Genomic DNA, 15,876 nt, shown 5'->3' on the forward strand with positions numbered 1-15,876 from the left:
TCAAAGAGCTATCGATGAAACCTGCAAATTTTTAAGATGCAGTGTCAAACAGCTCATAATGCTTTTTTTTAAGAATGAAAAATCAGGTAGACAAAGAAATGAAATGCAAAAGTTTTAGTATAAATTTAACATTAGCCTAATAAAGATGAAAAAAGAATTTTTTTCTAGACTAGACTAGACTCCAAATTATTAAATTACCTTAATGTCCCACTGTAGGCACTAGCCACGAAAAGGCCTGGCAATCCTGGAAAATCACGGAGAATATCCAGAACTAGGTAGGGCATTAGCTGAAAAGTTCAGAGAGTAAGAAATATTACTATCTAGCCCCAATTTTTCTTTTTGCACTGTATTGTTTTTGTTATAACCTTCTCACTGGCATCCTAACAAGCTCTTCTAATTCTAAGTGTCCCATTTTGCACTATTTATTGGTTTTCTACACAGAAAATGATTCCTAAATCATCCACTTGAGATACAGTAAGCACTATCGGGATTCAGATTTTAGACAGGCAGCAGTAACCCTGAGGAACAAACTGCCCCTACATCAAAAGAACAGCCTGATTTTTCTGGGAGCTTCTTATTTTATGCATTTTTGTTTGTGTCCACCACAACCATCATTGGCCTGTTTGTCTCTGAAGCATTAGTGGATTTATCGTGCTCCTTCACTGCAGGTAGACGATGGTCAAGTCTCCCAACGTGCTCTTTATTGTTGCCAAATAGCCTCATACTTAGAGACTTTGGTAAAGGTATCTGTGCCTTGATAAGCTCCCAGTGATGTCTTACAGCACCTGAAGCCACTGAACTGAGGCCAGTGGTCACCCCTTAAAGTCAGTGAGGTGCTCAAGCAGCCCTGTCTCCCTCCTGTACCAGCTCTTCTCTCCACCTTGACTGTTCAGCAAGAGACATCCAAGTCAGCAGCTTCATCTGGGCTCTCCTCTCTTGCCCCAGGTGAATGTGGCAAGATGGCAGGCCACCCTCAGCTCCGCTGTGTGCCAAGCCCCATGGCAGCATCCCACCCCTTGCCCTTCCGCTGAAACGTGGGGGCTCTACCTGGTCTAGTGCTGAGACTTGCTCAGCTGTCCATGGGTCGCAGTCCTTGTAGATGGAGTACAGCGCCAGTCCGCACAGCACTGCGCATACCAGGATTGCCCAGAGGCCCACCAAGTTGATATAGAGAGACCTGCACAAGCATACAAAGAAGTGCCAAGTTTGAAGAAAGTCAAGGCTGAAGAATTTCACCCCCCTGAAAACCCAGGAGGCTGGTGCCACAATATAGCCTAGCACATGCGGACATGGCGGGCTGCGCCCCTGCTTGGCTCCTGACCAGCCAGGAAGGAAGGAGCAGCTGGTTGAGCCAGTGTTTTGTGCTATGATCACTTCAGCTTAAAAACCAAACAAACATCATTCAGTGCTACGCATGGGCAGCAAACAACTGCAGAGAAACAAGAGCTGTATGCAGCTCAACCCCAGCTCCACAGAGGTACGTGTAGGTGCCCAGCAGCTGCTGCAGTTGATAGGAGCTAGATATCCCGCTATGCTGTGATCAGTGGACCAGATCTCTTCTAGGTGTGAGCCTCTTCTAGAGTCAAGTGAACAGGTGCTCACATCAGCAGTCATGTACCATTGAGGAGCCGTCCCAGTTAGTGACTGCACACCTGAAAGGGAGTCATGATACGGCCTCAAACAAGTCACCAGATCTGTCACTGACATTTTTAAATATAAGAATTATACTTTGTTCTCGATAGTATGGTCTGAGTGCCCAACCTCTGACAAAAATCTCATTAAGAAATGATTGGACAAACATGGCTAATCTCGCATTTCATCAGGTGCACGAGTTTCAAATTGCAGGTAGCTGGCACGAAGACATTCCCCCCTCACCGCACCCTTTGGTAAAGACAAATCTCAGTCAGATTTGTAAGGCAGGGTGTCCCAGATCAAAGTATGGGGTACCTTTTAATCAGCACCAGCACGCCTTTGCCTCCGGAGCGGCAGTACTGTACTTATGCAATGCTGGAATCATGCTTATAAAGCAATAAATGCAGCATTTCCTCCCAACAAAGTCTCTGGAAGGCAGCAATGAAGCATACAGTCCTTCTTCCTGAGATCTGGGTTGGAGTTACTTAGAGCTGCTACTTCCAGAGAGCAGGGGATTGCCACTGGTCCCAGAGCTTCCCCCTTCAGCAACTAACCAACATGAAGCCTGATATGGTCAAGTAACTCCACCTTCTCCCCACATCCTGACCAGAGCGACAGCTAACACAGAGGTAGAGCAGAAATGCTGATCTTCAAGTGTTAATGCTGATTTTGCTACACGCAGTTGATATTCTCTATTGGCTGTGAAAAACAAATTGTTTCTCTCATCCATTTCCTCCCTCAGTGAGGGCTTTTCCCCTCCTATCTGATCTGAATGTTTTTCAGCTCTTGACTATTCCTGGGTCACCAAGTTCTTTGCACTCTAGCTTACCTATGGCGGTCAGCTCGAGCAAACACACTCGAGCTCAGCCTTGAAAAACAGTGTTCCTTTCCAGTAGTTACCCCACAGTTATCTGTGTGTCATTCACGGATAGTGACTCAATTTCCTGGCATATCATATGCCCTGGACCTGTGCCAACTGCTAAGACCTCCTTTGGGAGGAGCTCTGGTATCTGTGCAAACATATCTGTGCCTGCAGTGCTTGGGTAGGTCTTTTAGCACTCTTGGTATCCAAGGAGGGACATAGCCTTTGAACTGCTCTACAGGACCAGCCGCAGAAGTGGATGTGGGGTGGAGTGGATGCAGAAGTAAACCTAACCTTATAGGCCTTGCTCAACATTGAAATATGTATGGTTAGGAAGGAGTACCACAGATTAACTAGCTGAGCTAGCTATATCACAGAAAATTCATAGGCAAACACAACAAAAACTCCTAAAAAAAAGACCTATGTAGATAAAAGCTGGGATGGGATAACTCAGGATGGGAAACCCTGCTTTCATGCTTCGTATTTGCAATTAGAGCTGATCTAAATGCAAAAGTAGCATTACTTAAAATTTTTCTCTAGACTAATTAAGCAAAAATGAAGTATTCTTCTTACAGACAATTACATATTGGTTGGGTTTCTTGCATCAATTTAACTGAAAGTGTTCCTGTATTGGCTTAATCTGCCTTGATGCAAGGTGCTTAGAAGCTGTTTAACACAAAATTTAACGAATGAGTTAAATCAATCCAAGTGCTTTGAACAGGAGTAATAGCAGTATTAGCCTATAGCCTACAGCAAAGATTAGAAAGTCAAGTAATTAAAGGCAGAGAAATACAGGAAAGCAAAAGGAATTGTTTGTTTGGATCTGGCAAATCTTGCTTTTAAACTGCGTCAGTGTTTGACCGTGAAAAGAAAACTGAGATTTTTTTCTTCTGATTTACCTCCTGGCTCAAGGTACGCCCTGTGACTAAGCACTGGATTATAATAATTGTAGCACTAATGGAGGGAGGTGTTCCCATTAATTCTAGGGGAGTAACACAGGGTGGAATTTGGGTGAAGTAGGGGGTGTGATGGTGCAAGGCTTAGTTTTGGTTGGTTGTTTCAATCTAGCTCTAAGATTTCAGCACTGAAACATGCCAGATGATGACCTTGAAAGGAAAGTAAGAGAAAATGTGTTAGTAGCCCCTATTTTTCTGAAAGTGCTCGTCTTCTCTAAATGTCTGTTATCATTCATATATGAGCTTTATGTTCGATTTACCTAGTTGGAGGATGCAGCATGTGTCCATATCTACTAGTATGTTTCTTAAATGGGGTGAAATCCATTCCCAAAGCCTGAGAAAATTCCTATTCTTGTATCATTGTTTAAGACCTTCCCAGAAACCACAAGTTGGGATCTGTGAAAGAATTAATTTCTCAGCTCTGATTTATTATTGTGCTGTCTCATCTAAAACCTTTCAGTAAATGCAACGGTAGTGCAAAACCCTGTTCTTTTGACCTGACAACATTTTTCATTTCTGTGTGCAGGTTAAATGACAATAAGAGGTGCAGGCCACCAATGTGACTTGCCAGAGGTGTTTATAAATACACTTGTAAATGAGCTAGATAGTTACTGCAGAATGCCACTGTCTATAATTGTGACAAGCTATAACCGCTATACTGAAAGCTCTCTGTGCTGGGGGGAATATCAGCAGGCAAAAGCAAGATGCCAGAGAATCCAACCGGCTGCAGCAGCAGGCAAGGACTCTGCTCATAAAGGCAGTGCTGCCGTTAATTTGTTAGGAGCTATAAATCCCATCCAACCCCCTCTGGAACCAGGTAGCCTCCAGCCATGGTCAAAGCTGTGCAACAGCTCAGAAAGTCTGCCCAGAAGCTTCCGTGGTGCCAGGTTCCCCTTGGCCATGCTCTACTTCTGGGACGTCCCTGAGATGTCCCTCATTACAAAGAGGGTGCAAGAGAATGCGGCCACAAGTGGAGCGAGCGCTTGGAAAGAGCTGTATCAGTGGCACACAGTTTGGGTATGATGTAGGCAGCCGTTGCCTATATGCAGTTTTACCTGCTGGCTTTACAGATGTGGGATGCACCTCCTGCCACTGCAACATGGAGAGCCTGAAAGCCAGACGTGCCGGCGATTGCGGAGGTGCCACATCATGTGCTGGAGATGTGGCTGATGATGAGCATCAGCTCGTTCCTGTCTGCAGTGTGAATGACTGAAAAGTAGATTTTCATTACTACTGTAAGCTAAAGATTTTGTGGGTGTTTTCCTCACTTTTTAAAGTGAAAGCCTTCATAAAACTCCTTCTCTACTGTGTGTCACTGTATTATGGAATTTATAGTGACTATAGTTACAATGTCCTTCTATGTATTTCTCCTATAAATAGAAAGACTTTACAAGCTTGCTAATATGTCTTAAATCCTAAGTTCTGGACTACTGGAGGGATACTGATTATAAAGATAAGATAATAAAATTAATAAATATACCCTGGTCTAGAGTAAAGGCTGATCAGAAATTATTAAATTCAAGGAAAACAGAACTCTTAGTTTCTGTAGTGAACTCCTAAAGAATACGTCATGACTATCATGAAAACAAAATATGATTCCTTAGAAATTTTATCACTGAATAAAACATTTGTGTATTTTCCAATGCTTGTACTCCTCTGTATGGAAAATTCTTCTAGTCTTTATTCAGGCAAAATTCCCGAACATTGATTTAGGTTTAATAGAGTAGCAATTAAAGATGGTGCCTTGAGATGGCTTCAGCACAAGTAAGTACTACATCATTTGGTCTTTAGGTTGCATATAAACTTAATGCAGCTATTTGTATGCAAGAGCAGTGGCACAGTGAAACAGTTTGGCACAAAGTTGAATGTAACAGTCAATTATATGTAATTCAAATACCAGTATTTATAGCACTAACCTGGTTCACAAAGCGGAAAGCAAGTTGTTGCTTTTTACAGGTAGGTTTTATGGAACTTTTACAAGTAGGAAAAGACACTTCTTTAAAAACAATTTCCTTATAAAGAACAGTCTCTGCTGAATTTAGATGTTAAACAGTTACTGTAGGCAGACTTACAGTTTTGCGTGAAACCTGGTTTTACATGCAATGTATCTCTGTACTTGAGACTGGTTGACCCCATATATGCCAGTCCATGTGAAGGTCCCACCTATAACAATTGTCCAGAAGGTGTGCCTTTGCAAAGGATTGGGATTAAAGCTACAAAGAGAGGGAAAAGAAGAAACAAACTCAGAATATGAAAATTTTTTCAATGTTATAAGACCTTAATAGCTAGGAGAAGAAATATCCTCATATTTGTTCTAATATAAACCCTCTAATTTGGCCAGTTTTTGAACATTCAGATACTCCAATTTTATATGAAATCACAGAAAGCAAATTTTAAATTCAGATATGAAATCCTGATCCAACAAAAAACTCAGATGTGTCCAAAGGCTTATTCTGACAAATTTATTTGCCTGTAGACTATAGTCATAAGTAAAGTTGTGTGCACGCAATGACTGTGACTGCTGTGATGAAATGATGTTTCAGTAGAAGTGTAATATGCCGCCTTATCTCCAGGGACATCAGTCCGACACCAATACAAAGGTGCGTTTGCATGTCCAGCTTCGATGGACAGAGGCTCTGTATAACATTTTGCTGATCTAGCTCTACACATTAGGTGCTGTGAAGAACAGGCTTTAAATAGCCAGAAATAAATTGTTTTAAATCACATTCAAACATAGCACCAGAGGATGCTTATCTTGGTGAACAATGTCCTATTAATTCTCCTATTACATGCCTTTATTCTTCCTTTTTCTTTCTTTTTTTTTTTCCTGTTTGTTAACCCTCAAATGGGGGAAGGAGCAATGCTGTATAACCACTGCAAGTCAGCCAAACAGACTGAAAAGTCACCATTCACCAAAAGAAGAAAATATCCACGGATGAATTCTTTACTGAAGAACTTGTTGAAGAGATCTGCAGAATAACCTTATGAATATCATGAACTGAGAGACAAAAGGACAAAATGTAACATTTGTCAAACTAAGCTTTTGTTACCAATAGCCCTAGAGGAAGTTTCTCAGGACTCACCTATTCATCAAGAAGTACAATAAACTTTTTTTTTAACTTGAAGAAGTGTTTTGTTTTAACACTGTCAAAAATGAATATTATTGACCTTGCAAAGTCATGTTTTTAGTCTATTAATAGTTACAATAATGGAAGTTAAAATACTGTTAAAACCAAACACTTTCATCTCCAAATGAGTGAAGTGTTTTATTTGATACACCACAAAATTTCCCATCAGATTTTTCTTTTAAGGAAAAGAAAAACATGCCCTATTTTCAGATTAGCCCAGAACTATTATTTTCCCAAACATCTGGTTCAGTACCCAAAATAACAAATCATTTGTTTGCAAACTGTAATTATGAATATGACTGTCCCCTCCTAGTCACCATTCACTTTCACAGGAATCCAAAATAGATCCTTAAAATACCTACTTGACAAAATAATTTTCTGCAAAGAGATTTTTCTCTTTACAAGTTTTTGCATCGTGTAAAACCTAAAAAATATCGTTCAAACTAGGTAAGCTTGTTTAAAAATACACAAAAATTGGATCCCAACTCCCCTACCTCGTACCCTCAAGAGCAACTTAATTCTGCAGATAGTTGTACTGTGAATAAAAAGGCACATTATTTGCAAATACAAACTCACTCCCAGAAGTTTAATCTTCCTCCATAGTAGGAATCATTCACAATGCGTCCAATTCCCTCTTGAACCACCACGGCTCGTATAATCACAGATGAAAATCCAGCGATCATTATCCCAACCTGGAAAACGTCTGTCCACACCACGGCCTTCAGGCCACCCTGCACGAGGAGCAGCATGGATCAGGTACAGCAAGAGCACTGCTCCACTGTTATACAGTCACAATCAACTAAGAGAAATGGTACTATGTGGATTATGTGGATTATGCAAAAGAGATTAATTTCATCTTCCTCCTGAACAGAGATAATTTTGTACCGGGATATTTAGGAATTGCATCCTGGAACCCATTCAGGACATGCTGACCCTTTTTTGGAGTGTATCATGCTTTGGCCATGTGTATAGTTTAATCCAGTATTTCCTTCCCAACAAAATCAACCCTTGATTCAGAGTTTGGTTTGTATCAGGATGTAAGTGTGCAGCCGGTGCTAGTCTTCTGCGTATACAGTTTCACTAACTTCAGAAAGCGTACCGTTCATGCGACTAAAAATAAACACGATTTAATCCAAATTACATAAATAAATTTATGTCACTAAGATGCCTTTTAAACCTTTCAAGACACTGGGGCAACTGGTATTAATCTAAAGACTGTTTTTTTTTTTTTTTCCTGTGACGCTGCTGTTTTCAGTGGCTCTTTCAATAACAGAGAGGACTATTATGGCTGCAAAGAGCAGGTGCTTGACAAATTACACAGCTAAGCTCTACTAGTTTAGAAGAAAAAACAGAGGAGGATTTTTAGGAAGCAAAATCTGTCTTTTGTTGTTCCTTCAGCAACAACAAAATTTTGAACATATCAAAACAGAAAAGATTTCAGTCAACGCTACCCGCCTTTCAATAGTGCAGAGAAGTCCCTGAGTGAATGTATCTCTGTAGCTACAGCTACGCTGTCAAATGTACCCCTATGGGATAACCCAGTTATGCGGTTACTTTTCAATAAATCCCATATTTGATATGACTGGCACAAGGAAAAGAGATTCTTCTCAGCTAAAGCCACATACCAATGTGCAGTAGAATGTGCAGACTACACCAGTTGCCACCACTGCACCCCAGAGGTTGAAGCCTGTGACTGGAAAAGAGGGGAAAGGGTACCAATGTGAATGAGGCTTTGAGGGCAAAACCTTGAAGGTCTATTTTTGACCTGAATCTGGTTGCTGGAAAAAAAAATGGAAATAAGTTACACATTAAAGTAGAAGTTAATAAAAAAATTGCAATGATAAGATTTGTGTGTCTAAGCTGGAGGATTCATCCTGACCAATTCTAAAAATGGAAAAAAGCCGTGAGGAAAACAGTTGTTACAACCCTAAACAGTTAGATATATCTCAAGACCTAAGAAGTTGTTTGTCTTTAATTTGAATATCAACAAGCAACACATCTGAATACTTCCAGCTCAGGAAGGTTTTAAAATACATGTCCTTCCTTTGAGGCACCAGGGTTGTCCCACAGAGTCTTTCACCAGGGATCAAAGCAGGTAAACAGCATGAGGGTACTCCACGGAGTTAAGGTGGTTTAAACAGTCATCTGCAAGACAGTGTGTCAGACTAAAAGCCTGTTACATCCTGCTTTCTTTTAGGGCAATACAACAGGTATGTATGTCCATGCCAGACAAGACTGTGCCACGGTTGGTACTCAAGCTCTTGCTGCCCGAGCTTGGTGCAGTCCCACCGTGCCGGGCACAACACCATGTGTCTCACTGATGAACAGCTCAGGCTAATGAAAAATACTGCACCAATCCCAAGGAAAAATATTCTTTCTGATTGGGAGCCAGCTAGATCATAGCTTGTTTTGGTGCATCTTTACCGTGCAAATATAAAACCTCAAGGACATAAAACCCATGGTTCTTATACACCTGAGAAGAACAATGCAGGCAGTTTTTTATTTTTTTCTTTCTTCTTGTTCAATGAGCAAGACAAAAAAAAAACCCAAGCAATTATGATTTTCATTCTAGCCAAAATGATTAATATTTCCTTTGCATTTTGTTATTGACTTTTTTTGCCAAATAGACAAATTAATTGTGTAGTTTCATTGGGCTCCAAACAAAAGCTTTTTTCCCCTTTAAAAATAAGTGTAGCTCTTTTTCAAAGTAGGAAACTGAAATATTTCATTTTGGAAATACCATAGCAGATATTTGAAGTTCAAGAGCTCTTCGTTTTGTTTTGTTTTGTTTTTTTTCCAGGCAAAAGGATGAGCTGAATTAAACAGTTCCAGGCAGTCCAAAGCCATATTGGCATGGAAAAACGTGATTTGAAGAAGAACTTTTACCTAGCTTTCCTCTTGAAGGAGAGCACTAAAGCAGGGCAATTAAACATGTGTTTGGTATGTCAGTTGCCTTCAAAATTTACTTAGTTTTTCTTAACTTATCTGCATATAGTCATGACTAAAGATATCCCTGGACAGTCAGCGTAAAGGAGAGCAGATATTTTTTCCTCAAATCTCTTCTATAATCCCTTACAACTAGGGATTACAGGACTAGGATTACAACTGGGAGGCTTTTTATCATTGGTCCGATTGGGATTAACAGAAATCTTGGACTTCACAGTTGAGCCTTGAGCTATAGGTGTGCATTACAAAAAAAGCCTGCCAGTACTACATGCAGAAAAAATTCTAACAGTAGAGTAACAGTTGCAGTATGTTCATCTTACCTTGATTTAATGCTAGAGCTGGAGCATAAATGACAATACCAGTGTATAAACTCTAGATGGAGAAAAAAAGATACAAAATCAAAAGAAATGTAAAGGTGATAGCTTTCTGAGATGGTTTCTCTTCAAGCATTTATGCAATCTGTATTTTCTAAATACCCAAGTACTCTTTAGTGTTGAGAAATAATTTCACCTGTTAGAAGATAAATGAATGTCTGAGACTAAAAAGCATTGCGTTCTCACAGTCCAGTGTTCTTAAAATGAATACCACAGTGACTCTTAAATACCAAACTCCTCTTCAGCTTTTCTTGGCTTTTCTAATTAACTTGCTTTATTGCTTAAAATCTGCAGTCATGTGGCAGAAATAAAAGGAAGAAAATGTTGATGAGATTTACACACAGTTTGCACACAGGAATCTATTACAATTTTTTTCTCAGTCTTTGGATCAATATGCCTCTCAGTATGCAGCTACAATGCACATGAATGAGAACAAGAAATACAGCATTAATTAGTCGTTATGGATAGTGTCATCAGGGATTATTGTGCTGTAAAACGAAGCCAAGCATGGTTATCAGCAGATTTGTATTTTCATCCATTACAGGAAAAGATACAGACAGATGAAGGAGATACTCCACCCCTTCGGAAGAGCACAGTGGAACTCACGCACTGATATCCTCTGTAATTTCTTTAGGTGTATTTTAAAACCCTGTTGGCCTTTTTACCACTGTTACTACTGCCTTGTACTACTAGGACAAGTTCAGCTGTGACATGGCCCAGGGGAAGCAACGAGCAGGCGATTTCAGGGAAGGTCAGGGGACCCGAGGCAAGGGATCCAAGCTGCCTTCAGGTCCTGAGCTGACTCGCATCACATGTCCATGCCTGAACACCTCCGACTCCTGATTTGCACCCCTGTGGGGGTGGCAGCGGGGCTGGTGCATGGAAAAGCAGCAGCCTCAGAAGTCACCCAGCACTCAGAGAGTGCCTGGTCAGCCCCAGGTGCAGGCGGCAATCTCAACCTGGATGGCTAACTGGCGGGTTGCTGCCTGTGGCTTTTGAGCAGGTCCAAACCAGCTCCTGTGCTGGAGCAGTGCCACCTGGCCAGTGGCTACGCTGGGGCACGAGCCAGCTGGTAACTGGGGCGGTAATCCAACTGTGGGGGGAAACGCTGCACCTATGTTACCCAAGTGAACTGTGGGGGGAAACGCTGCACCTATGTTACCCAAGTGCCGTGGCCCCTTGCCGCGCACCCAGCACAATGCATACCAGAGTGGACAGTGGGACCCCCGGGGAAACTGTGATTTCCAGCCTGCGTATCGCTCCCCACCTGTGCCAGCGTGTGTGTACGTTTCTCTCTGTGCTCTGAGCCCTTTCTAGATTTTTATATATACCTTGTACGCCAAGAAAGCTGCCAGCCCTGACTAGTCCCTGGCGAATGCCCCCTCACTACAAGCTGCATTACTCTGCAGCTAACAACTACCAGCATCTGCCAAGTCCAAACCATGCTTGACTTGCTGTCCGAGCAGTTACTGACAGCATGGTTTGCTGAATCCAGCCTGTTCAGGGGGCCAGGATCAGAAAGCAGCTTTCTCATACGCAGTGAACGAGTGCCAGGAGCTTTAAAACGTCGGAAGTTAAAATGTTTTGTCACAAGTATGATCACATTTTTGTGTAAATTAAAACAGGAATGACAATATAATCTTTCCACTCTTTCAGTGTTTTTTCAGGTTGTATTACTACGTAAACTTTAAAAAAGATGCCAATAATTATAAAACAGTTAAAATTACACCATTAAGATCTTAGTTTTTTTTTTTCTTTCCCCACTATTTTTTTCATGATTCAGTTTATTGAAATCGCTAGCTCTTGGCACAGAAAGACATCCATAGATCTTTAACTAATTTCCTTGGACATGTACTCAAGTGATATAGAATTATTTTCTGAGCCTTGCAAACAAAGATTATGCTTGGCTTGTTCCACCTTCCACTTTCAGAACTGTGAAGGCTTCTTATTTGGTGGTGGACCCTTGTCAGGAGTCAAACATGCTAGTGCTCTACCTTCCTTATGGGCTTATATATCTGTAAAAAGCTCATATAGCTGTAAAAAGCCAGCTAAGCAGCACTGTCCAAATAAGTAAACAGACAGCACTGCAACGAGCACCATTTTATTGCTGCAGTTGAAATTGTTCATTAACTGTTGATGTGTCTTAAACAAAAAAAGATAGAGGGCAAAAAGCAAAGATTCATGGAAATATAACTTGGAAAGCGCTCTGATTGTATGTTTATGCTTGCTTTAAATTCCCTAAAAAGCCCACATCATAACTATGAAAAGAGACAAAAACTCACATTTGTGTTTCTGATGCTTCAAAGCACCTGGAACGCACATTTGAACATGTGTACATTTGAAAACTGCGGACTGATAACGATTCCCTGGACGGGCTGGTACAGCAAACCACACTGACAACAATTGCAGGGACTGCAGGGACTGCTTTAGCTTGACGTTCCCTGAGGCAGTGGTTTGCAACCTCTCAGTTTGCGGATGCCCAGATTTTTCCCAGTGAGGGTACAAACCCTTGAAGAGCAAACGACAGCCTCCTGGCAGCCTGTTTTCTTTGTCGCCTTTCACAGACCTTTGGGAATTAGTCAGAGTCCCAGAATGCATGGACCATGGGATGAAAACCGCTGCCACAGATAATTGGGGCATGTTTACATTTTGAACCTGCTGTGGCTTTCTTGCGTGGGCAGGCAAGCGAGTGCTCTCCGCACCGTTACCCCGCAGCGAAGGGTCGCTCGTCTCTTGGCTTGGCACCGATGCCAAGTGACTGCTCTGGGTGCTCAACAAGGCATGGAGAGAACAAAGGGGCAGGTAGGCCGGCATCTGCTCTCCTCCTCCTTGCTTTGGAGCAGAAAGAGTTTTCTTTCTCTTACTTCCAGCCACACACGGACTGTCATAACCTCACCAACCGTTTAGAGACAGCAATCAGCTACACAAAGCTGAAGACTCCTGATGGCTATCAAGGGCCACAGAACTGCTCTGAGGTTTACTTGCCGTTTGTACAATGAAGACCACTGTTCCACAGAGACGCAGGTATTTATTAAATCGAAGCTCCAAATACTGTAAAAGAGAAGAAAAATAACCAATGTTTATCCCCAGAGTTAGCATTATTGATAGAACTAGAGTTAAGTGATGAGCAACACAGAAAGAGCATACCACTGTTTTTACATTTTCATGAATGGCCAAGACCCTTAGAGTCAGCTTGATTCATTTCTTTGCAGACCTCAGCTGGATAATGAAACATGAGCAAGTGAAGTAGACATAAACTAGCCAGCACACGATGGAGTCTCCAGAATGGAAACTGGTGATATGTAGCTGCCTCGAGGCACTCAGCAGACAAAGACCAGCAGCTGTTACGCGCTTGGTAACGGTCACAAAGAAGTATCAGTGAACAAAAGAACTTGTTTGCATTGTGAATTCAGAGAGGAAAAATCAAAACACTGCAGCTATCACTCAGCCTTGGTTTAGAAACTCTGGCAACACGCACATTCACCTGAACTGCTGCGGGAGAGGGCAGAAGGTCTTCAGTGGTCAGCGGCTTCCTCCGATGGTAACCTCAGTTGCCCTCACCAAAGCAACTTGCCATCTTCCACCAGTAGGCAGAAATCTAACTTTTGGAACAAACATGAATCCTCACTTTTCTGTCTAGCCTGGCACATCACGACCTGTCAATGAGTTTATCACTCTATAGGGCAGATTTCTTCCCACTGTCTATCCTATCCGCCCTCTGCAATGTGTGGTTGCACGAAAGGGATCTCCTTCACCTGCCAATCTGTTCAACCAACACAGACGTAAACACTCAGTTATCTCAAAGTGCTCACCCGTGGGCTATATATCTAAAATGTGAACTGTGAGCGAGCACATTCAAGCAATGTTTAACTGCTGGACAGACACAGAAAGCGGTCTGAGCTCTGAACTCTGTTCACAGATAGAAGATATGTCTTTTATAGTTGCATTATACTGACTAATTCCCCACATTATCAGTGAGTTTCTAGTCACATTTAAAAGCTTTTAATGAGAGGAGTTCTATATTAAGTATCTTAACTGACAGTCCAAAGATTAGTAATTTAAAACACAATGGAAGTCATGACAGGTTTCTATTGGAGAATTCTTATCTAGAAGATCTTCCAACAGAAATCTTGTTTTCAGCTTCCAGAGCTGTAATGCCCCTGCCTAGTGTAATAAAATGCGGAAGAGCAAAGCAGCTAGCCAAGGACACACACCTGCACTGATATCCCTTTCCCAAAGGGCTCTGTGACATGACCAGTTCAGCACCTCCCAATCTGCAGGAAGATAAACAAGTTGCATGGTCCTGCTGGGTCAGGAGAAAGCCCTAACCAGATGTCTCCTCATCCAAAAATGGTTATAGACTCCACTCGTGATGTGCCCCCCACTCCAGATGTCTTCATGCTGCTAGCTATACTTTTAACTTAGATGCTGGGCTGAAGACTGACTCAGACATATTTTGGTGGAAGTGAGAAAATCCTCGCAGACACGGAGTACTCGCTCACCTCATTGAGGTCAGCATGATGGAACAGGCATTCGCCAGTGTGAACAGTCTCAGGTAGCAAGGATATCTTCTCAAATTCTCTAAGAACACCACAGACATATGCTCTCCTGGAGTGGGACCTTGGTGGTTGCATCTAAACTTAGAAACCTACCTAGAGGAACCAGGATTTGAGAACTCTAGTTCCTATGCTGAATGCTTTTGCATTCTGCTCTTGGTATGTTAATTACACATCACTAACTACACACCACTGTCCAAACTGCATGAGGATTAATCTACCTACTAAACTGAATATCTGGAGTGAGGAAACATAGCTGTCACAGTACGCTGCTCCTGAGCCAAGCCAGCAGGATTGAGCATCTCCTCTCAGCAGAGGCAATGTGGGCAGACCTGGGGACAGAATGGGTTGCAGCCTGCCCTAGGGCTGCTATGGGTAACGGAGCAGCGCTGGTTGCAGCGGGCTTTTTGGGGAGATCTTGGAGGGAGATCCATGGAAAGCAGTCATGAGAGGGTCCCCAGCTCCCTTAAGGCTGTGGAAGGGCTGCTTCCACCCCACCTTACCTCATAGGTGCTGGTGATACTCAGTCGGTAGAAGACGGGCAGGAATATCTCAGCACTGCACAGCACCACCAGGGTGTAGGTGATGGCAAAGATGCTGAAGATGGCACCGAAGCGGTAGACCTCGGCAGGGGTGCCCAGCACTGTGACGGCTGACATGAAGCTGGCGGTGAGAGAGAGCGCCACGGGCAGGGCGGTCATGCTGCGGCCCCCCATGAGGAAGTCCTTGGAGGTCTTCTGCCCCCCTCCCGCAAAGGCATAGTAGATGCCGATGGCCGCCGACACCAGCAGCATGGCCGCAAAGACCACGTAGTCCCAGACGCTGAAGTGCCCGATGCTGCTGGGGGAGCTCATCCTCGGGGCCAAGGCGCTGCAGGGGTGAGGGGATGGGGCACGGTGCCCCCCGCCGGGGTAGGAGCGGTGCAGCCCGCGCAGGTCTCCGCCCGGGCGCGGGTGCGGGCTGCGCCGGGCGCGGCGTTGCGAGTGCCGGAGCCGGGCGCCGGGCGGGACTTATACGGTACCGGTGGCCGCTCCTCCCCGCGGCGGCGGAGCGCGCCCCCGCGGAGTGGCACGGGGCGGTGATGGGGGAGGCCCGGGCTGCCCGGGCTCCCCGCCCATGCGGGGCCGGGGCTGGCGGGGGGCATCGCCCCGACCCCGCAGCTGCGCATCGCGGGCCGGGGTGGTCCCGCAGAGCCTGGCCTGAATGGGGTTACACTTGGGAACTGCACTCCCACCAGGCAAGAGCCCTTCGCCCCCTCCTCCAGCCCCCTCCATCATTTGATTTTTGAAGGGAAGACAATTCACCTAACAGTTCACCAGGACGATATTTCCTACCTGTCTTCATTAGCACACATTACCACCTTTCCAAATGAAGAAGGTGAAGATAAGTTTTATTATAGAGATTTCTATGGGTTGAGCAATC

The 15,876-nt window shown here is 43.4% G+C and overlaps 1 protein-coding gene across 1 annotated transcript in view; it reads right to left on the minus strand.

Moving 5' to 3' along the window:
* The window catches only part of SLC5A8 (solute carrier family 5 member 8), a 27,978-nt gene extending 12,553 nt beyond the window's left edge, over positions 1 to 15,425 (minus strand). The window contains exons 1-8 of the mRNA XM_026109503.2: positions 14,958 to 15,425; positions 12,884 to 12,949; positions 9,845 to 9,896; positions 8,204 to 8,271; positions 7,155 to 7,309; positions 5,523 to 5,663; positions 1,048 to 1,177; positions 199 to 287 (exon numbers count right to left, since the gene is read on the minus strand). Of these exons, the coding sequence (XP_025965288.2) occupies positions 199 to 287; positions 1,048 to 1,177; positions 5,523 to 5,663; positions 7,155 to 7,309; positions 8,204 to 8,271; positions 9,845 to 9,896; positions 12,884 to 12,949; positions 14,958 to 15,308 (1,052 nt within the window). The 5' untranslated portion in view covers positions 15,309 to 15,425. The remainder of the gene's footprint in view (positions 1 to 198; positions 288 to 1,047; positions 1,178 to 5,522; positions 5,664 to 7,154; positions 7,310 to 8,203; positions 8,272 to 9,844; positions 9,897 to 12,883; positions 12,950 to 14,957) is intronic.
* Between the last annotated feature and the right edge of the window lie 451 nt (positions 15,426 to 15,876).

Source organism: Dromaius novaehollandiae, chromosome 1, assembly GCF_036370855.1.
Source record: "Dromaius novaehollandiae isolate bDroNov1 chromosome 1, bDroNov1.hap1, whole genome shotgun sequence".
Taxonomy (NCBI): Eukaryota; Metazoa; Chordata; class Aves; order Casuariiformes; family Dromaiidae; genus Dromaius; species Dromaius novaehollandiae.